This window comes from Sus scrofa, chromosome 12 (genome assembly GCF_054392235.1).
Source record: "Sus scrofa isolate SSC_HxYL_T2T_F1_AM1 chromosome 12, Sscrofa_HxYL_maternal_Yorkshire_Landrace_v2.0, whole genome shotgun sequence".
In the NCBI taxonomy this organism is placed as follows: Eukaryota; Metazoa; Chordata; class Mammalia; order Artiodactyla; family Suidae; genus Sus; species Sus scrofa.
In genome coordinates this window covers 57,170,581-57,193,013 of record NC_139394.1, presented here as the reverse complement: position 1 = coordinate 57,193,013, position 22,433 = coordinate 57,170,581, and the positions used below count along the sequence as shown (strand labels likewise).

The following is a 22,433-nucleotide window of genomic DNA, read 5'->3' as shown; positions in this document are numbered from 1 at the left end:
GTGGAAGCCAGGCTGGATCCAGAACCACACAGCTCACATTTTGGAAGGAGGCTGTCGTATGCGAAATGAAGCTGAAGGGGAACTGACAGACACAGAAGAGGCCCCAGGAGAAGGGGAGCAGGGTGGGGGCCCAAGGTCTTACATCATCTGAGGGGGAAGCTGGATCAGCTCCGCTGCTGAGCTGAAGTACGTGGTCTGCAGAGGGCACTGTGGTGTGGAAGTCTGAGCGCTCGTCCTCACAGAGTTGAAGTGCTTGGTGAGGATGAGAGTGACAGGCAGAGCAGCTACTATTTCCACGGTGCTCCGAGGATGTGGAACTGGTCTAAATATCTGACATATACTAACCTGTGCAATCTTTCTACCAGTCCTATCACAGAGTTACCATTAGTATCCCCATTTTATGGGTAAGGAAACTGAGGCCCAAGGTAATAGTAAATGGCAGAGCCAGGCCATTTGGCTGTAGTGGCTGTTCTCTTAAAATACTACCCCTTGGGAGTTCCCTTCGTGGCTCAGCGGTTAACAAACCCAGCTAGGATCCATGAGGATGTGGGCTCAATCCCTGGCCTCGCTCAGTGGGTTAAGGATCTGATGCTGCCATGAGCTGTGGCGTAGGTCGCAGACACGGCTTGGATCCTGTGTTGCTGTGGCTGTGGTGTAGGCTGGCAGCTGCAGCTCCAATTCGACCTCTAGCCTGGGAACTTCCATATGCTGTGGATGTGGCCCTAAAGAGCAAAAAATAAAATACTATCCCTTATCAGTCTCTACAAAAGTGCCAATATCTGGCCACCTTTGGCTCACAAAAATAATTTTATACTATTCAACCTGTAATTGTTTCTCTTCCTCTCCAGGACCCATGTTTCCCTGTCCAAACAAACTAAGCCACTGGGTCAAACAGTGTTTATTGAATGTAAAGTAACCCCAGCCCCATGGGGAAGAAAATTCCAAGGAGAATGGAGAATAATACAGATTAAATACCCACCTGTGCATTCACACTCTTTTACACACACACACACACACACACACACACACACACACACAACCTCCAACAGTAACAAATCAAACACCTGCTTCTCCCAGCCTGAGTGACAGCTGTCAGGAGGTGGGGCTCCAGGATGGGTTCTAATAGCAGCAGCCTCGTCCCTCCCTGCCCCTGCCCTGCCCCAGGGAGCTGGGGTGCCTAGGAGGTAGGTGGCAACTCTTCCCCGCTCTGCCGCAGACGCTTCTTGGCCCGGATCTCATTCATGGCCTCTTCAATGGAGCGTGTATCCCTCTTGTTGGCCACAGGCACTGGGGGCAGAGGGGAGGGTGGGAGGGCCTAGGAGCTCTGCACCTCCGCCTCCCTTGCCCTACCCCATCCCGTGCTCCTCTCCCCTGCCTGCTCCACCGCCCCCTGCCCACCGCCAAGCCCCCACTGGGGCCTCACCACAGCCATAGGTCTTGTTGGCCTGCAGCATGTGGGCCGCATCCTTGGCTGCCCCCTTGCCAATGAGGTGGCTGTACTTGTCCTTATAATCACTGGCGGGGCTCACTACCACAGGTCCCTGCTGTGCTGCCTCCTCCTCCTGCCGCTGGGCCAGCTCCTAGGGGTGCAGAGGTGGGGCTCTGGAGCTTCCAGGTGGAGGGCTGCAGGGCCCCAGGCACTGCCAGGTATGACTCACCTTCAGCCTCCGTTTCTCCTCGGCCTTCTGGGGGTCCCACTCCTCACCACGACGGTAGGAATCCAGCTCTTCATCTGAGGGTGCAAACTCCTAGGAGAGAAGGGGATGAGGAGGTCAAGTTTCCACATACCCATTTTTTTTGTTTTTTTGTTTTTGTCTTTTTGCCTTTTCTAGGGCCACACCCACACACGGAGGTTCCCAGGCTAGGGGTCAAATTGGAGCTGTAGCCGCTGACCTACGCCACAGTCACAGCAACATGGGACGCGAGCTGCGTCTGCGACCTACACCACAGCTCATGGCAACGCCAGATCCTTAACCCACTGAGCAAGGCCAAGGATTGAACCCACAACCTCATGGTTCCTAGTTGGATTCGTTAACCACTGAACCACGACAGGAACTCCCCACATACACGTTTTATCTCTTTCCTCTTTCCCAGGGAGCATACAGGCTGGAAAGGAGACAGGAGAGAGAGGGGAACTCAGGTGTTTCACCTTTTTGAAGATCATGACATAGCGACACTCATCGTCTTCCCCGAAGGAGAAGGAGGTCAGACCAGCCACTTCTACTACATCGTGTCTGGGAAGGGAAGGCAGAGGGGAAAGAGTGGGTAGAGCTGCCGGCCCTTTCGTACCACCCTGGCCACCCGCTTCCTGCCTCCCAAGCCCAGAGACACTCACAGTATGCTCCTCTCTATCTTGTTCATCGGCTGAAACTTTTTCTTGATCTGCCCACTGTCTTGGATGAAATCTGACACCTCTTTCTCCATCTTGGTACAGGGAAAAGGGAAGAAGACACAAGACGATGGCTCCACCCCAATCCCCCTCTCCCCGCCTCTGCCTCCCACCCCTTTCCCAGCCCTCCGTGCCCCTGGCTTCCAGGCTTCACCTCTCTCAAGACATTTTCCAAAAAAACTAAGTCCTGGAGTTCCTGCTGAGGCGCAATGGGATCGGCAGCATCTCTGTAGCACCAGGACGCAGGTTTGATCCCTGGCCAGGCACAGTGGGTTAAAGGATCCAGCGTTGCCACAGATGTGGCTCAGATCTGATCCCTCACCCAGGAACTCCATATGCCACTGGGCAGCCAAAAAGGAAAACAACAAACAAACAAACAAAAGCTAAGTCCTCAGCCTTCCAATTCTAACTTTTTGGAAGTCCTTCCTGAAGCCTGCCTTTCATCTCTCCGGTTGTTCTCACCCTTTTACGAAACTCCACTTTCTGCTGTTTCTCTTGCTCCTGCAGTTTCTTCAGGCGGGCTGCCTGCTCTGGGGGTGAGAAAGGGCAGCATGAGGCCAGGGGTGGAAGTATGAGTGGGGAGAGTTTTTAAGGCTTCAAAAGGGAGCGCAGGCGTGTCCACTGGGAGGTGTCAAGGCTGGAAAAATAGGACTACTGTTTATTTGCCAAGCATTTATTGATGTTTACCTTATACCTGGCCCTGTACTAGGCCCTGGAGTACAAAGAGGACTAAGACATAAATTTTCCCTTTAGGAGCTCACAGTTTAGTGGGAGTAACAAATAGAATGATGCTCAATTCCATTTCCCAAACCCAGCGGGGAAACCAACTAGCAAACATTTATTTGATGCCTACGACATAAAAAGAACTCTAAGGCATCTGAGGAGGTAATGAGAACAGACCAAGCCCTGGCCTCAAAGAGTTTATCATCTCATTGTCTACACAGGAAAGGGGAAATTATTTAACTTCCTATATTTTGTAACACCCCCTCTTCTTACTTCCCCAGCGAGATGTAGCTGAAATGGCCAGTCTGACACTCTTCTCCTTTGGGAGTGTCCTTGGGTGAGGTGAGCTGTAAGAGGAACTTCCTACCCTTGGGTCTCACTGTCCCCTCTCCTCTCTTCTGCCATTTCAAGTTCTTTATATCCTTAAGGGCCACTTCTTCCACGGGACTGGAATCCCTTCAGCTGCACTGAACCTCTTCCCATTTTCCTAATCACGCCATGCTTTTGCATATGTGGTCCCCACTGCTTGACATGCTCTTCTTCCTCCTACAAACTTTGAGATCCACCATGAGTCAGAGTTACTCACTTCTTCCTTTTGGGGCCCAACCACAGTTGGTTCAAACACCCACTACACATGTGCAGAAAACGAACGGAGTGTAACTTCTTCCTCCCCTACCCCACTATGAGCTCCTTGAAGCCCAGGATCCTGTTCACCTCCTATCCAGTTCCTCTCTGTGGCCCCGGGGCCTGGCAGCTCAGAAGCTCTCTTCCCTTGAAGCTCAAGGCTCTGCCCATCGGTGCACCCCATCTTGGCCACTGACTGTTCTCTGACTGCTCTGTGAGTCTCCTCTCTGCATGTAAGGAGGTGGCATAAGATCATGGTTAAGAACATAGGCTTCAAAGTCACACCTGGGCTTGAAACCCGCCACTTAGTAACCGTATAACCACAGGCAAGTGACTAAACTCTGAACTCCCTAGTCTGTTAGGCTTCCTAGTCTGCTAACGGCCGCTGGTGAACCCATCTAGACAGTCATGGTGAGCATTAAAAAATTCCACTTCCTATGTCCCAGGGCTCCCTTCTTCCTCAGAGCTTTCAAATCTCTGCCTTGAGCACTGTGCTCCCCTCTCACTTACCGAATTACCCATTCTTCATCATCTCAGCTCACTGCAGACTAGGTTAGGACCCTACTTGTAGCCCCTCTCATAACAATTATTTTTCCTTCAGGACATTGATAAAGCTGGTTTTTAAACTCCCGTGTGAGCATTTCATGTGGGCTCCTGGAGGGTACCCCTGGGCCCGAGTAACCACTCAGGACAGCAACTATGGATGATATAGTTCGATATTAGGCAGCACTTGAGACTTCGAAGGCAACCTAGCCTGCCCTGGCCCCACCTCGGACGGGTGGAGAGCCGGTGCCCGGGACATGGTCAAGGCTGGTGTCCTCCCCAAGGCAGTCATTCTGCCAGATTCATTCACACGTCTCAGAGCAGCAACCCAAAGAGAGGGCAGCCCCTCCCCGCGGGCCGCGCCCTGCGCTGGGAGCCCAAGTTGACAGGCCAGCCGGGAAGTTACTCGGAGAACACAGGCGGGGAGACTACCGCCAATCGGACCGGGCAGGGGCATTCTCATCCCTCCAATCAACATTCACTCCCCCCCCCCCCGGGGGGGGGAGTTCTGGCATTTAAGGGTGTAGATGAAGAAGGTTGGTTGGAGGAGCGGCAGAAGGGAGCGGGTTAAATCAAGAAGGCGGGGCAGAAAGGCGCCAAAAGGACTCAGCAACCAATTAGAGGTGCTGAGGGTGGGGTGGACTAGAGGAAGGTCGAACGAAACGTGATAGGTAGACGTTTAAGTTGAGGTGACCAATAAGGGTGAAAGGCTTGCGGATGGACGTGTCCGGGGCCCAATCGGAATAGGGACAGGGGTTGCCGGGACTCGAGCACCGAGAGGCGGGAAAGGCAGAGCGGTGGAACACGCCCCCCGCTCCGGTCCGAAGGCGGGAAGAGGAGCCGCCGCAGAACACCAAGGGGTTGGGTGGGGTTGGAGGCAGCCTACCAATCACAGCACGCCACCCGCGGACAGGCGAGCTCGTCGACGAATTAAAAAGAAGGACTGCGGAAGGCCAGGGTAGGGAGAGGAGAGAGGGCTGGCGCTGGGCTTCAGGTAGCCAATCAAGGTCCGCTAAGAACAGCGGGCGGGCCGGTAGCCCTTTTAGGGACTCCGGGGGTCTCTGAAGGGGACCGTGAGAGGTCTTTCAAGGTTGAGGAGGCGGGGTCGTCAAAGTGGAAGGAGTGAGGTCCTGTGAACCGGGCGAAAAAAGGCGGTTGTGAATTTGGGATCCTCACCTCGGGCCTTGCGCCGAGTCTCCTGGTCACCGAGGCTTGGTGGCTTCTCCATGGAGCTCAGGATGGAGCCCAGTAGGTCCGCCATCTTGGGAGTGACTGAGAGGGGGCGGTGCGTCTTAAAGGGAAGGGCAAAATGCCTTTAAGGCCGGAAACACGTCGGAGGCGGAAAACCACGCGCCCGCCCCGCCCAGCTCCCGTGCGGCGCTGACGCCAGCTGGGGCGCCCGGCGCAGCCTCCCAAGGGCGGAGGCCCCGCCCCGCCCGCCCCCCCCACTCCCCGGTCAGACAGAGGCCGGAGGCTGGCTGGTGCAGCGATGTTTAATGGCAATTCGTAGAAACCAAGCCCATGCACAAGTAGAAAGTGCTCTCGTAGAGCCGGCTGAAGGCCCCCGCCGCGCCAGGAACCACAAGTCCGGCTGTGCAGCCCTCCCCGCGGCGCCTTAAATAGATTCTTCACTATACTCTGTATGTTACATTATGTACAAGCCCCCTCCCCTCGGGGACGGGGCAGGACTCCGCAACGCGTTCTTATATACACCCCTCCTTTGGCCCCGAGATCGGTGGCCGGAGTCGGTCGGGGTGACGGGGAAACACAGGGTCAGAAAAGGAGGGAACAGACGCAAACATGCGGAGTCGGGGTGGGGGCACAGTCAGCCCTGAAACACGAGGGGCGCGCGCGCAGTGAAGGCAGAGGTGGGACCGAGGCGGATACATTCAGAGACTCGTTGAACAAATAAATAAGGCAAGTCAGGAAGGGGCTGAGGTGGGTACAGGCGGGTTCGGAGATGTGGAGAAGGGGCAGGCAGGGCTCCGGAGGTCACAGCTGAAGATGCAGGTATGTGGGGCGTGGGTCTTCTGGAGCCGGGGACTCAAAGAGGGGGGCACGACCCGGAGGGAAGAGGAGAAGGAGCCGGGGGTGGGAGAAGGAGTTCAGCACTTCGGAGGGGGCGGGAGCGGAGACCGAGGATGGGCTCCTACAGAAGTGACGGGAAAGCTGCCAACGGGGGGTGGGGTGGGGGGGCTCCCCCTCCCCCAGAGAGCCCTCTCCCTGTTAAGACTGCAAGAAGCGGCCCCGGCTGATGAGAAAGGCGATGGAGAAGTCAGGTGGCCAGGCCGGGCTGGGGAAGCCCTTCCAGCTCCTGGTTCTGCTTCAATTCCCTCATCCTGCCGAGAGACAAGGAAGGAGTCAGGGGACACCGGCCGATCGGGAGGTGGGATGGGGGAGGCGGCAGGGCCAAATCGCAGCACCTGTGTCGGCAGCGCCGCAGGAATCTCATGATCTTCCGGGCTGCCTGGTCCTGCTTCTTGGTGAGAAAAGAGCCTCTGGTGGAAGAAAGAAGAGATGAAACCTCACACAACACGCGGGCATCCCCTGCCCTCTGCCCCTTAGGGACCCTGGCAGGGGAAGGGGGGGCAGAATGATGGAGGGTATCCTTGGGCAGTGGGTATGGCCAGCAGGGGTGGAAAGCTAGGGCCATACTTGCTGCGGGCAGGCAGGGGGCCCGTGGGCCGGTGGGGAGGCCCTGGCCTGCGACGGTAGGAGCGGTAGTGCTGCTGGATGAGCACCGCTGCCCGGCGACTCTGCTGAAATCGCTTCTGTTCATAGTAGCTTCGGAACTTGCTCTGGATCAGGATGGCAGCCTGGGTCATCTTCTTATAGAGTGCAAACTGCAGGGGTGGGGAGGAGGGGAAGGGGCTGAAATGGAGGGACAGAGATCCAAGCCCCTGAGGGTCACCCCCAAGTTCAGTTGTTGCAAGTCTCTCTCTAATCCACACGGGAAGGCTGAATCATCACAGACAAGCTCACACCCAGGTCTCATGCCTAATACCTTGAGTGCAATCCAGGTCAGCTTGTGGAAAGAGAAGGGGAGTTAGGGCTCCGGCAGCATTCTGGATGCTCTGGGCTGGAATGGGTGGGTGTGGGTGTGGGTTGGGGGGTGTGCTTTCAAGAGAGGATGGTCTCACCTGCTTGTACTTCCGGTAACAGCGCTGGATTACAGCTGCTGCTACCTCCTGCTGCTCCTTCAGCCGCCGGCCCTAAGGGGGGAGGAGAAGTCTCAACACCTGATCGCCCACCTTACAGACGTCTGACCTGTCCTTCCAACTTGCCTGGGGTCCCCTGGCCCTTCGCCCCATCCCAGGCCTGTCTGGGTGACTGTTGTCCTTCCAACATCCTGGGAACTCACAGTCTCCCCAACTGTTGAGAGGGGCAATGACTTGTGTAATTCGTCCCTTGAAACCCCCAGCCCCCTGACCTTGTACTTTCGGAAGGCTGTCTGGATGACTCGGGCCGCCTCATACAGTTCCCGCTGCTCGTGATCCGATAGTGTCAGCAGAGCAAAATCACTCTCCATCTTGCCACTGGCAGACGCCGAGAGAAACTCTGCCCAGGAAGGTGCTGGAGGGAGAGCCAGGCGACTCCGCTCCAAGGGCAGTTCGCTGCAGGGGAAAGGGAGCAAGGCTGTCATGGGGCAGCTCAAGTCCCCCTTCTCCCACCTGGGGACTGCAGTGAAGGCAGAGCCCAGCAACCAGAGCTTGCAGACTGACTGCACAGCCCATCAGCCGGTTCTATCCCCTCCTCAAAGGCCCTGGGCCCTCAGCCAGGATGGAGCTTTGGCCACGGGGAAGTTTCCTCCCACCCCCACCCCCCCATGTTCCTTTGAAGAAGAATCTGGGAGTTCCTCGGTGGCCTAGTGCTTGGGGACTCGGCACTGTCACTGCTGTGGCTCCAGTTCTATCCTTGGTTGGGGAACTTCCACTTGCCACGGCGTGGCCAAAAAAGGAAGGACCTGGAGGCATTGTCCTGAGCTGGTCACCTGGGAGGGGCTGAGCTGGGGAAATGGTCCACATTCTCCAGGTAGCTAGCCAGCCAGGACATGGTTTCGCTGAGCCCCACAGCCCCCGTCCGCTCCCGCACTGGGGCTCCTGCCTCGAGCAGCCCCACGAAGTCCTCTCGTTTAATCCTCTCTGGTGTGGCTTCGATGATCTGCTTGGCCAGTGAGATCATGTCCACCTGGATGAAGGAGAAGCTGGGTGAGCCACCAGGGGCCCTGACTGCCAGCTGTGCTGTTCCTGCTCTGCCAAGGCTGAGGCATCCGTCAGTCCATGTCCTATCCTGTTCCTCCTTTCAGCACCAGACCATGCGGCCTCAGGGATGGCTGTCCCTGCTAACCCTGTCTGCCTCAGCCAGTGTTCCAGATTCATTTATATTCCTCGGGGTCCCACTCACAGGTACAGCTCTCTGTGTTGAGGTGTTGTGGAAAAAAAGGCCAGGAAGGGCATATGCCCCATGGGCATTCAGGAGCTGAACAGATGCAGGATGCACCCTTCCAGGCCGAATGCCCACTGTCCCACCCGGCCTAACCCACGACGGCTCCCAGGCTTGGTCATGCCTGCCACCCCTCCCCCTTTAGCTCTCCACCAATCAGCTCGGTCTTGCCAATCACATAAGACCCTATTGGATGGCTCCAGCCTTGCCTGCCTTTGCAGCAGCCCGTAGCAATTCCTGCTGGTCACACAAAGCAGCCCCCCTTGAGGAGTTTTCTGAATTTTTTTGTACTCTAGTGGTACCCAATTAAACCACTAGCCTCTCTAAAGCAGATACGTCCCCAGGCCCTAGCAGAGAAGTACTCGCTGCTGCTACATGTGAAGATTCACTCACTCCTTCATCGATTCCACAAGACTCTTGGCTTCCACTGAGGGCAGGTCTCCTCCCACCCCAGATCATTGCCAGACACCTCCATCTTGCCGGCCTCTGCTCCCCACTCCTCCCAACTTCCTGCCGTCGCTCTTCTTCCCCAAGAGCCTTGTCCCTTCATGGATTAATGGTAACCCCTACAACTCAACGCTAACTGGAGGTACTCCCCAGAGTTTTTAACCTCTGAGGCCTTATAACTTCTGAGTGATGAGCTCTGACAGGAGCTAAGCGGAGGGTGACTTTGCTTCTCCCCAAATGAGGGTAAATGGCCCCTTCTTCCCAAACTGAGGCCAGACTCTGGTTCTGTTTCATGGAATGGCTGGCGTCACCTCCCCGGCCCACACCTCACTCTACTTCTAGCCCTCCTAATTGCATCAGTATCAGCAGTACCGGGATCACATCCACAGCCGCTGGGCCATCAGCTTCCTCTGGAGCAGCTCCGCCGTCTGGGGCTGGTGGGGGAGGAGGCGGAGAGGGTGGGGGCCCTTTGGGGTTGGTGGCTTCATAGTCCATGAGGAGCAGGGGGGCCTCTGGGGCACCAGAGGGGAGCTGGCCCGGGACCATCTCCATTGTAATCTCAGAGGCCGGCAGAGGAGCAGGGGGAGGACTCCCGTCCGGGGCACTAGAATAGGCTGATGTAACGGAGAAAGTGCCATCCGACAGCTCCGAAGGCGAGGAGACACTGCTCAGACCTGTGAGGGGGAAGCGGGTGAGGGCAGCAGGCGCCATCGCCGCAGCCCTGCCCTCAGTCTCCCTGGCCTGCTACTCCTCCCCCATCCCTACCTCCTCCGCTCGCCCTCTGCCTCCCACCCTCTGGCTTCCCTCTGGCCTGTCCTCCCACCCACACCCCCCTCTTAAGCCCTCACCAGTATCTGGGCTGGAGGAGGGTGGCGACAGGGCAAGTGGGGGCTCAGCGGAAGCTTCCTGTCTCTGCAGTTCCTCAAGGCAGCGGGCGAGGCGCACGTGACCCCGGGAATGAGCCACAGACAGGGGCAGGCGGCCCAGAGAGTCAGGAATGCTCAGCGCCTGTCTGTTCCAACGGAAAAGGAGCACGGCAGCCTCCAGGTGGCCCAGAGCACAAGCCCACATCTGAGGAGAGGCACAGGGAGGGGAGGACGGAGGGGGAGTGAGGCCTGGGCCTGGCCTCCCCACTCCTCTGCAGCCCTCGAAGGGTCTTCCCTTTGAAGAACTGTTGGCGTTTCTCGCTGCCCCATGTGCACGCAGGGACCCAGCATCCTCACCAGAGGAGTGCAAGAGAAATGGTCCACATTGAGCGGGTCAACCTCTTGCTCTAAGTCCAAGCTTCCGGTCTCCACACTCCTGGAGGGTTTGGGAGGGGACAACAGTACCCAGTCAGGGACACAGGGCGCCCGGCAGGAACTGCAGAATCGAAGGGACTGGGGAGCACTAAGGCCAGTGGGAGGCGCAGTCAGGGCGCTCTGTGACCGTAAGGAGGTCAAGAAGTCAGTGTCCTAAGTCGGGATAGGAACATTTCCCCGAGTGCACACCCTCCTCCAGCCCTTCTTCCTTCCCACAGTGACCTCGGCTCCGCTGGCAGGGCTCGAGGCCCTGCCCCACCCCGCCCAGCTCACCGCCACTGGCTCAGGGTCTCGATGAGGCGGGCGTAGCCCTGGGCGGCAGCCAGGTGCAGAAGGCTCATGCCCCGGAAGGGGCTTCCGTGGGCCAGACGTTCAGGACCCCTCCAGGTGGAGCGTGGGATCATGCTCTCTACCAGGACCACCACGCGTGCCTCGAACCCGGGCCCCTGGCCTTCATCCTGCGGTGCACACACCCTTAGGTGGAGATCGGAGCCCTCGGGTGCCCTAGCCGGGCCTGGCCTGGGCCACCCACGCCTGTCCCACTGGCTTCCCGTTCTGCCCCCTCCCTGCACTTCCACCACCCGGAGCTCCACTGGCCCATCAGTCCCCCCAGCCCTGGTTCCTGGCAGCCCCACTCCTCCCGCAGCCAGACCTCGCAGCTGCTTGCCTCCGCTGAGCCTTCGCTTGGGCTCAGATCAGCACCGTATCCACAGAGGGCTTCTCCCCCTCAGAACCCCGAGTCCTCTCCCAGCCTTCTCCCCTCAGAGACTCGGGACCCACAGAGCACAGAGCCCCAACTCCCCAGACCCCCTCCCCCACCCTCTCCTTCACCTCCACCCTTCTTCAGACCAGAAATAGTCTGAAACCTGTCGTGCCAAGATGGTGCCCAGAATAGCCAGTCTTGCCACGGGGCGGGGGTGGGAGCAGGGTGACGTCAGGGAGAAGGGAGGAGGACTGGCTGGGGACAGGCGAGCGGGCAGAGTCACACACCGCAGCCGCCTTCGATAGGAAGACCCGCCCCTGTTCCCCACCTCACAGAGGTACCTGAATTGGAGGCACGTCAGGACCCTGGCCTGGGGTCTGCCCCGCTGCCGCAATCTCTGCCATCCGCTTCTCCATCTGCTCCAGTCGCTCCAGGATGGACATCCGGAACTGGTTGTCTGAGGGGAGTGGGCATGGGAGGCTGAGTGGGCAGGGTCCTGAGGGTGCCCAGGACCCCCAAACTAGACCCTGTCCCAGGCTCTGGGTGGTAAAGACAACTATATCCTTTCCTCTTCTCCAAACAACAGCCCTCCACCCACCCACCTTCTGAATACAGCCCCCCGGGGCCAGTCCTCAAACTAAAGCTCCTCTAACTACCCGTCAACCTAGAACCTGAATCCAGAAGCAAGAACTGTGTCCTTCAAGACACAGAGACTGTAGGACTACCCACCCCCCGCCCCAGCATCGGGCCCGAGCTGCCCCAGGTCACACACAGGTGCTCACAGCCTCCTCTCAGGTGGACTGCTCCATTCCTTCTCGCCCCAGACACCACCCCTGTCCCCCACGTGGGGCTGAAGGACTCCAGGGTCCCTCTGCTGTTAACCACTGCCCCAAAGAGTTCAGACTGTGACCTGAAAAGCACTGCCCCCTCCTCCCAGCCCCCCGCAGCTGTCCACAAAGAGGATGGCGGGGAGGGAAGGTGACAGAGATGGATAGCCACGTCCATTCCTCCTCCTCCCCCACCCCATCACGAACACATCCCGAGCCATATCTGTCCCCTCCCGAGATCACACAAGGACAAGGAGGGGAGGCGGGAGGGGATCAAAGCCATGGGGAAACAGGCGCAGAGAGACAGGTGGAGGCTGGAGGTGTTCTGAGATGCCAAGACAGAAGAGCAGGAAGGTAGAGAGGGGATGGCGGAGAGGAGGCAGAAAGGGATGAGCAGAGACCCAGCTGTGATGAGAGAGAGCAGACGGGATAGACAAGCGGAAGGAGAGGAGAGAAAGCACGGAGGGGAGCTGGGGGACGTCCCAACAAGCAACAAGGAAGGAAGAGGAGACATTAAAACACAGGTCCAAGGAGAAATGGAGAGGAGAGGGAGGAAGGCGACCCCAGGAGAGATGGCAAAGCCCAGACCAGACAGGGACAGGAGGGGACGGAGATGGAGAAAAGCAAACCCAAGAAAGAAGCAGGTGCAGAGAGAAGCACTTCTCAAAGCCACAGGAGGGATAACCAGAAAAGGGACAAACACAGTTCTGGATTGAGACCCACAGACACACACACACACGTGCACACGTATGTACGTGCATCTCTGTGTTTGTGTGAGAGGAGATTAGAGATGGCATATATGACTGAGCAACATTACAGTTGTCATCACCTACTTTGTGCTTTTCTGGATTTCAAATTTTCCTATAATAAACACCTATTTTTATAATTAGAGGGAAAAACAATAAGAAAGTCTGCATAGATGGTTGAGTCTATATACACATCCCTGCACGTCCCCTGGAAGTTGTTCTCTATCCTGTCACTGTCCCGCTCTTGGCCTCGCTTGCCTAGATCCCACCCTCTGGGATGCAGGGGACAGGACAAGTCCTGGGACAAAGACGGCTCCAAGATTTACAGGAAAGAGGAGGTGCGGTCACTCAGAAATGACCAGGAGCTCAGGAGCTGAGAAGAGTGGTAGAGTGGGGGCGAGGCAGTGGCCACCTGAGTCCTGAGGGCCTAGGAACACGCTGTGTCCAAAGGCTGTGCGGTCAGAGGGCTAGGTACTCACCGTCCAGTGACAACCAGTCAAGCTGAGTGCTAGGCAGTGACAGGAATCGGCGGGCTCGATACTCAAAGAGCACAGAGGCAGACAGGGGCCCCTCCCGCCCTGCCACCTGCAAAGACACCAGCCCAACCTCATGGGCTGGGGAGGGCGCGCATCAACGAGAGGGCTCCCCTTCCTGGGCTCCTTCTCTGGCCCCTTGTGCCAGGGCTGCAGGCGATCATTTCACATCTATCCCCTCTGCTCCCCTTGCTGTGGCCCCAGAGGCCCCCTGGCTTCAAGGAGGCTCAAGAGATGTCTATTCTCTTGGGAGTTCCCACTGTGGCACAGCACGTTAAGGATCTGGCGTTGTCTCTGCAGTGGCCTGGGTTCAATCTCTGGCCTGGTGTGGAGAGTTATGGACCTGGTGTTGTCGCAGCTGTGGTGTGGCTCGCAGCTATGGCTTGGATTCAACCCCCAGTCTGGTAACTTCCAGACGCTGAAGATGGGGCCAAAAAAAAGAGAGAGAAAGAGAGAGACCTGTTCCACTTTTTTTTTTCCCCAAAAAATTTCCTATAATAAATACCTATCTTTATAATTAGAGGGAAAAATAAGAGAGGTTAAATACATGTTCAAGTCTGTATATACACTATACGCCTCTGTGTATCCCATGGGTGTTGCTTTATGTCCTGTCACTAAGATCGAGGGAAGGAATTAGCGGCTCACCAACAGGGTCTAGTCTAGCGAGAGCCGTGTCCCAGAGTCTCAGCATCTTTGGCCTTGAGAATGAAACCACAAGGCCCTGGCCCCAAGACTGAAGGCCGAGGCTCCCAATCCCTAGCGTCTCTGGCCTCCTCCGCTCTCCTGCTACCATCAAACGCACCATCAAACAGGGCCGCTGAGACCGAGGGAGGACACACACCGGGAGACAGCAAAGCCGTCGACCTGTCACTCTAGCGGTCCTTGGGGTCCCACAGCAACACTGCTGAGTGAAGGGCAAAGGGCAAAGTTGGTGGCAAAATGGCAGAGATGAGCCTTGGCAATGACAACGAGACAGCGCTGTCCAGCAGAACGTTCCTCAGTGACAGAGGCGCCCGGCCTCTGCACTGTCCAGTAGGGTAACGCTGGGCTCATGTGGCCACTGAGCAGCCAAAAGGTGGTGTAGCCGTGTGATGGAGGGAGGAGCTGCATTTTAAATTTTATTTAATTTTAATTCATTTCCTAGGCACGAGTGGCTAACGGCTACCACATTAGATGGAGCGGGTCTAGAAGCCAGTGTGCTTCAGTCCCAGGGCTGCTTGGAGGAGACCCACATCTCCCCCGTCTCGTTCTCCCCAGGCCTCGCTGGACTGGAGTCAGGGGCCCAGACAGACATGAGAGACCCCTTGAGTCAAATGCCTGACTTTACAGGCGAGGAGGCCAAGGACCGAAGAAAGACTTATCTAAGCTCACTGTCAGCTAAGAAGCAGATTTCTTAGACCAGAACCCAGACCTTCTGACACCTGAGGTCAGACTTAGCTGCCTGCTGGGGGACCATGGGGCTCAAGCCCCGCAGGACGAAGTCTTCGTACTTTCGGGAACAGCCCGACACATTTCTTCCCAGTGCCTCCTGGAAGTTCTAAGGGCCACATGCTAGACCCTCCCCTCCGGCTCCCAGTCCCCATACCGGGACAGTAGCAGCGTAAGACACCGGGCTGGACGAGCGAGGCTGGCACTGCGATGTGATCGAAGACACAGGAGTAATGCTCGGCAGCCTCCGTCCAAGGTCCTGTGATGAGCACCTTGACCCCACCCTGCAGGCAGAAATCAGAGCGCCCGGGGCCTGGAGCTCTCCGCTGGCTATGCGCTCGCTCCCTTGTTCCCTCGTTCATTCCTCCAGACCCCGAGACGGTCTGCTGTCCTCTGTGCACTCAGAGTTGGGGCTGTGGGGCTTGGGCAGAACCTAGTGAGGGGAGGTCGATCCCCCGCCCCTCCTCCCCAACGCCCCTCTACCCGCATCTGCCCCAAACAGGAACCTACCACCTCCCCCAAGGCTACCGAGCCATTCGCAGATAGCCGCCCCTGGGAGGAAGCCCCTCTCTCAGGCTTCCCCCTGTGGTTCCTGCTCTCCCACCCCGGGGCTGCATAAAGCAGAACTTCCTCCATGCTGGATGCCGTCTTTCAGCTTCCCAAAGTTGGCAAGCGCGTCTCAGCTGTGTGTCCTCCACGCTGAGGGGCCACCGTCCCACCCCACCCCACTCTGAAAGAGTCGCCAAGGGAATGATGTCCCCCAAGACACTTGGGGGACTCACGTCATCACAACTCACAGGTGCAAGGAGGGAGAAACTATGAAAACAGGACAGAAGCTACACTTAATGTAAAAACAAAGAGGTTGGGCAGAGAACTGAACAGCCTGGAAGAGAAGTCACAGACCCAGCGGGGTAAGAGGGGTGTGGGAGGGAGGAGAGAAGCCTGAGGACTCACCTCTGGGTAGGACCACTCTGGGGAGAAGTCTGTGATGGTGCTAAGAGCAGGAGAGAGCTGGGGGGCGGGGGCGGGGCCGCCAGGAGCTTCCTCGCTGATGAGTTCTCCCATGAGGTCAGGGAATGATGAGAGGCTGAAGGGCTCTAGCTCGCCGGCCCCACCAGCTCCTCCAAACAAGGCCTCCCCTCTTCCTACTCTGCCCGACGGCTCCAAGGGGGCAGGTGAGGGTGGGGGTGAAGGAGGGGGTGAAGGTACTGGTGGGGCAGCCCCCTGGGCCTTGAGATCCTCCCCACTGTCATCATCTTGAATGAAGAAGCAGTTTCCTCTTCTCCCGCCGGCTCTGGACTGTGGAGGGGAACCCCGAGTAGCCGCCTGGGGCTCCAGAGCAGCAGCGGGCTCAAGGGCAGGACAGGGGGTATGGGCAGCCTCTGCCTCCGGGAAGTCTGGGCTTACTCCCTGCCCCCCTCCATATGTCTGGCCCCTCTGTGGGCTGTTGAGAAAACGATCAGGGTCAAAGGCAGGGCTGGGAGGAGCTGGTGGGGCAGAGGGCTCAGACCCTACAACCACAGCCAGGCTCATGGAAGGCCTAGGATCAGCCTGGGGAGCCAAGTGCCTGGTGGGGGTCAAGCCCCCGGTTCGCTGCTCCAGTCCTGTCAGGAGGAGGATAGCGGTGCCTCCCCTCGAAGAACCCCCTCGGGAGGTGGGAGGGCTAGGTCTGATCTCTAGGGGTTCCCCAAAGCCAGAAGAAGAGGAAGAAGAGGAGGAAGAAGAGGGGGAGGTATGTGCCTTGGGGAGCTCCGGGGGAAGTGGGGCTATCAGTGGAGGAGGCTCAGGGGGATGGGGGACAGAGGTCAGGGTTAAAGCTCGGGGCTCCACTTTGGGAGAGATGATGCGGTGTTTCGTGCTGCTGCACTTGTGGGTAAGGCTCCCAGAACCTGGAGTGGAAGGAGTGGCAGGGAGAGAAGGGATAAGACACATCTTTCCCAGCCTTCCCTTGCTGGAGGCTTTCATGCATTTCCTGAGATTTCATTAAGCACTGGAGATGTCATACTGCTTATGGCCACTGGGAGGCGGCAGAACTAGTTCTCCTCCCCCTCCCTCCCCTTGGTGGAGCACAGAAGTGGAGGATTGAGGGCTTGGGGGAGTAGCTCAGAGAAACAGGTAAAGGCAGAAAAAAAAGACCAAAGAACAGAACCACCGGGGTACCAAATAAGAAGAAAGCAAAGCCTGTGTGTTAAGTGGTAGAGCTGGGGTGGCCAGGAGTTGATAAAGGAAGCAAGCAGAATCAGAGCCCAGGATGCCAGGACTCAGTAACAGGAACTGGGTCAGGGTGCACCTGGATGGGAAGGCCTCTGCTCATCTGGCCCATCTTTCTGGGACATGTAAAAGACATGCAAATCAGCGTGCAAACCCTAGGGAGACAGATCTCCCCCTGGCCTAAGGGCAGCGCATCTAGGCGGGAGAAGAGCTCCCAGGTTACTAACCAAGGCCCCCACTGCAGAGACAGGCGTGGGTTCGGGGTGCAGGCTTGGTCGGGTGGGTGTCCAGGATCTGCTGCACCAGCTGCTCCACAGAGAACTCTTCCGTCCCGTTCCCACAGCTCCACTTGATGCCATGGACTAGGGGAGGGTTGAGGGGAAGTGCTGTGGGATCCCCACAAAATAGTCCCCAGAGAAACCTGGTGGCTGCTTCAAGCACTTGAGGTGCTCCAAGACTTCCGGCCAGGTGAATAAAGGCCAGCAGCCTCAAGACTGCTCCTGCCTGGAGCTCACAGCTGCCTTCCACATTCCAACGCCTTAGACCACAACAGGGACCCTGGTACCCCCATCCGCACCCCCAGCCCCACCCAGGAAAGAACCCTCTTGGCTTGGGGGGCAATGGTCACCCCATAGGCTCCCTGGAGGCCCCTCTCCTGCCTCTCCTGTGAGGGTGCTGTCCTGGCCCTGCTGCCTTACACATGGGCTTCAGCTGTCCCAACAGCTCCTCCCGGGACCACTTCAGCCACTCTCGACGATCGCTGCTGATGGAACAAAAGATGGGGCTGCAGCCCTTTCCACAATCCTCCAGGGCTGGGACGTTCAGGTAGTGCACAAGGACGATGTCGGGGTTCTGAGAGCACAAGAGCACACGGAGGCCATGGCATCCTGATGTCCAGCGGCTCCGCCTCCTAGTCCTCTCTTTCTTCCTGGGCACCCCCAACCTCATCCCCCGATTCCGGCTCTCTCCACCCCAAACCCTTTTCTCTTCTTCCCAGGCTCCTTTCCCCACCCAGAACCTAGTCATCCCTCCACCTCATTCTTTTTTTCAGGCCGCCATGTCCCTCAAAGAGCCAGGAAGACTCTGGCTCCCTGAGCGCTTCTGTCCTTACCTGGAGCAGCCAGTAGCAGCGCCGATGGAATGTGGGGACGATGGAAGAGTGAACGTAGCAGCCATAGAGACACTGCCAGGAGACAGGCTGGGGTGGGGGGAGGGCTAGTCTGCTCCCCAACTCTTCCTCTGTTCAGTCCCTTTGCAGGAATCCCCCTCTTTCCAGCAGTTCCTTTTTAACCCTCCCCCGCCCCCAGCTTTTCCCCACACCTTTCAAATCCCAGGATCATGAGTCAGGCCAGACAGGGGCAAAGCAAGCGCGGGCCAAGGCCTCACAATGAGGACCAGGTCTGAGGAATGGGACTCTCCAGATATCGGAGGGCAGGGCAAGAACGCATCCGAGATGAGGAGCAAAGATGTGAGGGAAGAGACACCTGTGCTTAGAGGTTCGGGGCTGGGACCCTTGCAGGAACTTCGAGAAAAGTGAGGGGATTGGGCATCTGTGTCCTCCAGAGGGAGGCACGGCCGCGGTCCTGAAGAAAAGGGTCATGGAGAGGATGGGAAGCAGAGAGCGGGCCCAGCAGCTGGCTAGCTGATCCAAAGTGAGTGGAAAGGAAGCAGTGACTGGGAGGGTGCTAGGCAGAGGATGTGCCCCAGCCCAGCTAAGGGTGGAGAAGGGGCGCCGGGGCAGGTGAGCTGGAGGCCTCGCTTACCTCCATGCCCTGGACCTTCAGCTTCATGTGGTCCTCTCGGGTGGTCTTCCCGTCTTTCCGCTTCTTCCAGAGGTAACCATCCTTCCGGTATTTCACCTTCTTGCGGTTGTAGAGGATAATGGAGCCATTCTGAGGCCTGAGGAGAGACGCGTTGGTCTCGTGCTCTGTGAACAGAACCAGGATCCCTACCAGCCCCCACCTTCGCAAACTCTCTCACCTTGTCTTGGGGGCACAGGATAGCCACTCATCATGCTTCTCGAAGGTGATCAAGTAGGATGCAATCTCCTGCAGGAGAGGAGGCACTCAGGTTTGCGTCCCCTTCCCCAAGTCTCAGCCTGGCCTCTCGGTCATCCCCTCAAGTCTCACTCTACGCTGCATTCCAGCAGCTCGTCAGGGACGTGGCCCAGTATCTGGACCCAGCAAGGCCCACCGCCCTCCCAAGCATCCCAGGTTGTTCCGTCTCAGGCAAAAGTCTAACCTTCTCTTCCTTCCTTCTCTCTCAACCTGCAGGCCGGGTCCAAGGTCTCTGTCATCCATTCTTCACGCGGCATAGCTATTTTACCCTTGCTAAGTCCCATTTTTGTGCCATTTCCTGGCTCAAAAAATGTCAATGGTTTGATACTGCCAGGAACTCCAGACTTCTTAACCTGAAGCCAAGGTTTTTCCAGACCAAGGATCTTCATTCCCACTATTTCCCTGAATTGCATCTCTCATTCCATGGTCAGACCGGCCCACCAACTCTCCTCTGAACGTGCCCTGGGCAGCTACCTGAATACGAGTGCCCTACAGGCCTGAAATGCCACGTGCACATTTCTCTGAGCCCACAAAGCCTAGCCATCCTGTAGACCGAATCCCTTCCCAGATCTCCAGGAAGCGCCTCTGAGGACCCAGCCCTTCCTGCATTTACAAAGATCATACACACATGTTCTTTTGCTGACAGTTCTCCTCTCATTAAATAGTCAAATCCATCATGACCAACCACAAGTACACACAAAGCACCGTGTGTGGGGGGCGTACAGAGGTGTGTGCCCTCCAGAAGGAGCCCCCATCAGTGGTACTTACAGAGCAGGGGCTAACTAGTCAGTTTCCTAACCTACACCTCGAGGATAGCCGCAGCACCGGCTCTACAACGTCTTTGGAGAACTGAATGAGATAATGCATGTCAAATGCTTAGCATAGTGCCTGGTTTGTAGGAAATACTTCCTTTTTTTTTTTTTTTTTTTTTTTTTTTTTTGTCTTTTTGCTATTTCTTGGGCCACTCCCGCGGCATATGGAGGTTCCCAGGCTAGGGGTCAGATCGGAGCTGTAGCCACCGGCCTATGCCAGAGCCACAGCAACGTGGGATCCGAGCCGCATCTGCAACCTACACCACAGCTCATGGCAACGCTGGATCATTAACCCACTGAGCAAGGGCAGGGACCGAACCCGCAACCTCATGGTTCCTAGTCGGGTTCGTTAACCACTGCGCCATGACGGGAACTCCGGAAATACTTTCTAAGTGGTAGATATTATTCTTACACAGGTGAACATGTCAAAGAGAAGCCAGTTCTCACAAGACATAGGTCTTTATACCTCTCCTATGATCCCCAAAGCGCCGAGAACAGTACCCTGAAATTGAGAGTGTCAGCAGGCACAGGAAGACCCCCATTCATGCTCCTCCAGCCCACCAGGCCCTCCGAGGCCCTAATCTCCCAGGCTCCCGAGAAAACCTCGTTTGTGTTCCACCGGAGCCGCTCTGGAGGCAGCAGCGGACAGCGAGGAAGACACTCCAGCAGCTTCTTGGGGAGAAAGATCTTCAGGTGGTGGCTGTTCTCTAGAGGGAATTAGAAGGGAGAGCTTCGTGTGCTGCCCTGACAGCCCTGTGACAGCCCAGGGGACAGGGGCCGAACCCAGAGCACTGGGGGAAGTAAGACGATGACAAGGAGTGCAGGGATCCAAGAATCAGAAGATCACCACCACTCCGGGAGGAAAAAAGGCTGTGCCCAAACTGGGAACCTGGACTGTGAACTCACCAGCAACCTCGGTGGTGTCCTTGGTATTCATGGTGAGGGCTCCAGGGGGCAAGGTCACCCCCGGCCAGAAGGGCCGGGGGGAGGGGGAGTCTGTGCTGAGAAGGGAGAGAACAAGGTCATGGCAGAAGCCCCCACGCTAATGGATGGGAATGAGGTGGGAGATGGGTACAGAACTGGGTCATGATATCTGGGAAAGATAAGGAAGAGAGAGGAAGCGGTTGGACTGTGATGACAGAGTACAGCCAGGGAATGGAGGAGAGGGACAGCCCAGCCATGGGCCAGTAACGAACACGAGCGGGGAGACACGACAGGACAGAGCCGTCAGGAAGAGACCGGCCCGGTGGGGGAGGGGAGAGAAGGCCGGCGGGGCTGGCGCGTTTCAGAGGCCCTACAGCCTGGGCTCTTGTGAGGCTGGGGCTGCGATGGGGTCAGGTCCTGGGGCTGGGACTCAGAGCATCCGGTCCTTGGAGAATGGTCTGACAAATAAGAGCCTGGATGCTGGGGGCAGGGCAGGAGATCTAAGTCCGGGTAGAGAGCTAGGCCTTAGAAGACACACCCTGAGTTCCTTCTCTATTTGATTTTTCCAAGGGGAAGGGCAGATCTGCTAACTGATTATAATCCACACCCTCTCCTCCAGGCTGGTCAGGGCCTGGGAGAAACGGAGCTACACACCCAGGACCCAGCCTCCCACCCTCAGGACAACCCATCCTCCACCCTGAGACAGACCGCCCTCTCCACTCCTATCCCTCCGCACCTCTCTCCCCAAAGCCTCTGCTTCCCTTGGCCTCCAGGCCTACCCTACCCCATCTACCACTCTGGCTCCAGCCTGGGCCCCCACCCTTCTGGGGGAACAGATGGAAGCTGGAGGATGCTCTCGGCGCGGGCTCCGCCAGGTGTCCGGGGATGGAGAGGGGGCAAGAGGCCCGTCCGAGCTCGGCTGTGTGCAGCCGAGCCTGGGTTGGGTAAGGACTCCGCCCCAGGGCGCAGGTGCGAAGTCCGGGCTAGGCAGCCAGCCAGGGTGCGGAGCGGGCCGGGGGCTGCCCCTCGCGGCGGTGCGGTGGTCCCCAGGGACGCTCCGAGGTGGGAGGGTCCCGTCTCCCGCCCGCACGTCGGGATGTCCTGGAGGAGCTGCGGCGCGGAGTCCGCGGGTGCACGGCGAGCGAGGGGCAGTGCGGGTGCGGGGGTCCCCGGGACGGTCCGGCCCGGCCGGTCCGCCTCGGGGCCCTGCGCCGAGCGGCGCCCCCTGGCGCGGGGGAGGAGGACGGAAGCGGGGAGTCGGGGCGAACCCGGCGGAGGGCCAGTGGTCCCCGGCGCGGTGCGCCACGTCCCGGCCGGCGGAGCTGCGCCCCCTGGCGCGGGGGCGGAGAGGCGGGCGAGAAGCCCTGGCTCTTACCTCCCGGGGTCCCGCGGGTGACGGCGGCAGCGGCCATTCTACCCCACACCGACCCCCCCCCAGCGCCGGCTGACAGCGGCGTCCGACGTCACTGCGCACGGGGCGGGGCCTCCCAATTAAGGGGCTGAGGGTCGCGACTGGAACCTGGGGTCAGCGGCACACGTGGGGCTCTGGGTGGGGCGCCAGCCCGAGGCCCTCGGCTTCCAGGGCCCCGAGCCAGGCCGAGGGACGGACTGCCGGGCAGTCCCAGGAGGGGCAGCCGTGCCGAGGGGCGGGATGCCGGGGTCCCGGAGGCGGAAGCTCGGCGACTGACGTGACCTCGGCCGGGGAAGTGGGGCGCGGGCGGC

The 22,433-nt window shown here is 58.1% G+C and overlaps 2 protein-coding genes and 1 long non-coding RNA gene across 39 annotated transcripts; 1 reads left to right on the top strand and 2 right to left on the bottom strand.

Moving 5' to 3' along the window:
* Window positions 1–882: 882 nt before the first annotated feature.
* SPAG7 (sperm associated antigen 7) lies at window positions 883–5,553 on the bottom strand. 2 transcript variants are annotated; one of them, NM_001243921.2, is given in 7 exon segments: window positions 883–1,287; window positions 1,424–1,580; window positions 1,659–1,748; window positions 2,150–2,234; window positions 2,336–2,424; window positions 2,852–2,919; window positions 5,456–5,553. In NM_001243921.2, coding segments are annotated over 7 exon segments (684 nt in total). In that variant the 5' UTR covers window positions 5,541–5,553; the 3' UTR covers window positions 883–1,177.
* On the top strand, window positions 2,095–4,362 carry LOC146398364 (uncharacterized). Its single transcript, XR_014821785.1, has 2 exons — window positions 2,095–2,336; window positions 2,435–4,362. It is a non-coding gene; the product is annotated as an uncharacterized LOC146398364 (long non-coding RNA).
* A 205-nt stretch (window positions 5,554–5,758) lies between the features above and the next one.
* CAMTA2 (calmodulin binding transcription activator 2) lies at window positions 5,759–22,147 on the bottom strand. Of its 36 annotated transcripts, none has more exons than XM_084985834.1 (23): window positions 22,087–22,147; window positions 20,694–20,788; window positions 19,160–20,494; window positions 18,899–18,966; window positions 18,682–18,817; window positions 18,030–18,101; window positions 17,617–17,770; window positions 17,146–17,280; window positions 15,662–16,596; window positions 14,865–14,991; window positions 13,226–13,360; window positions 11,515–11,630; window positions 10,744–10,928; window positions 10,393–10,471; window positions 10,018–10,240; window positions 9,542–9,843; window positions 8,271–8,467; window positions 7,710–7,893; window positions 7,420–7,491; window positions 7,284–7,304; window positions 6,935–7,122; window positions 6,703–6,777; window positions 5,759–6,618 (listed from the first exon to the last, which is right to left on the bottom strand). In XM_084985834.1, exons 5-23 carry the CDS (start codon window positions 18,706–18,708, stop codon window positions 6,555–6,557), a joined length of 3,291 nt encoding a protein of 1,096 aa, XP_084841960.1. In that variant the 5' UTR covers window positions 18,709–18,817; window positions 18,899–18,966; window positions 19,160–20,494; window positions 20,694–20,788; window positions 22,087–22,147; the 3' UTR covers window positions 5,759–6,554. The 36 variants fall into 36 exon arrangements, with proteins under 36 accessions (XP_084841960.1, XP_013836709.2, XP_084841966.1 ...); XM_013981255.3 differs by having other exon boundaries at window positions 18,030–18,116; window positions 20,391–20,494; XM_084985840.1 differs by having other exon boundaries at window positions 17,617–17,681; window positions 18,030–18,116; window positions 20,391–20,494.
* Between the last annotated feature and the right edge of the window lie 286 nt (window positions 22,148–22,433).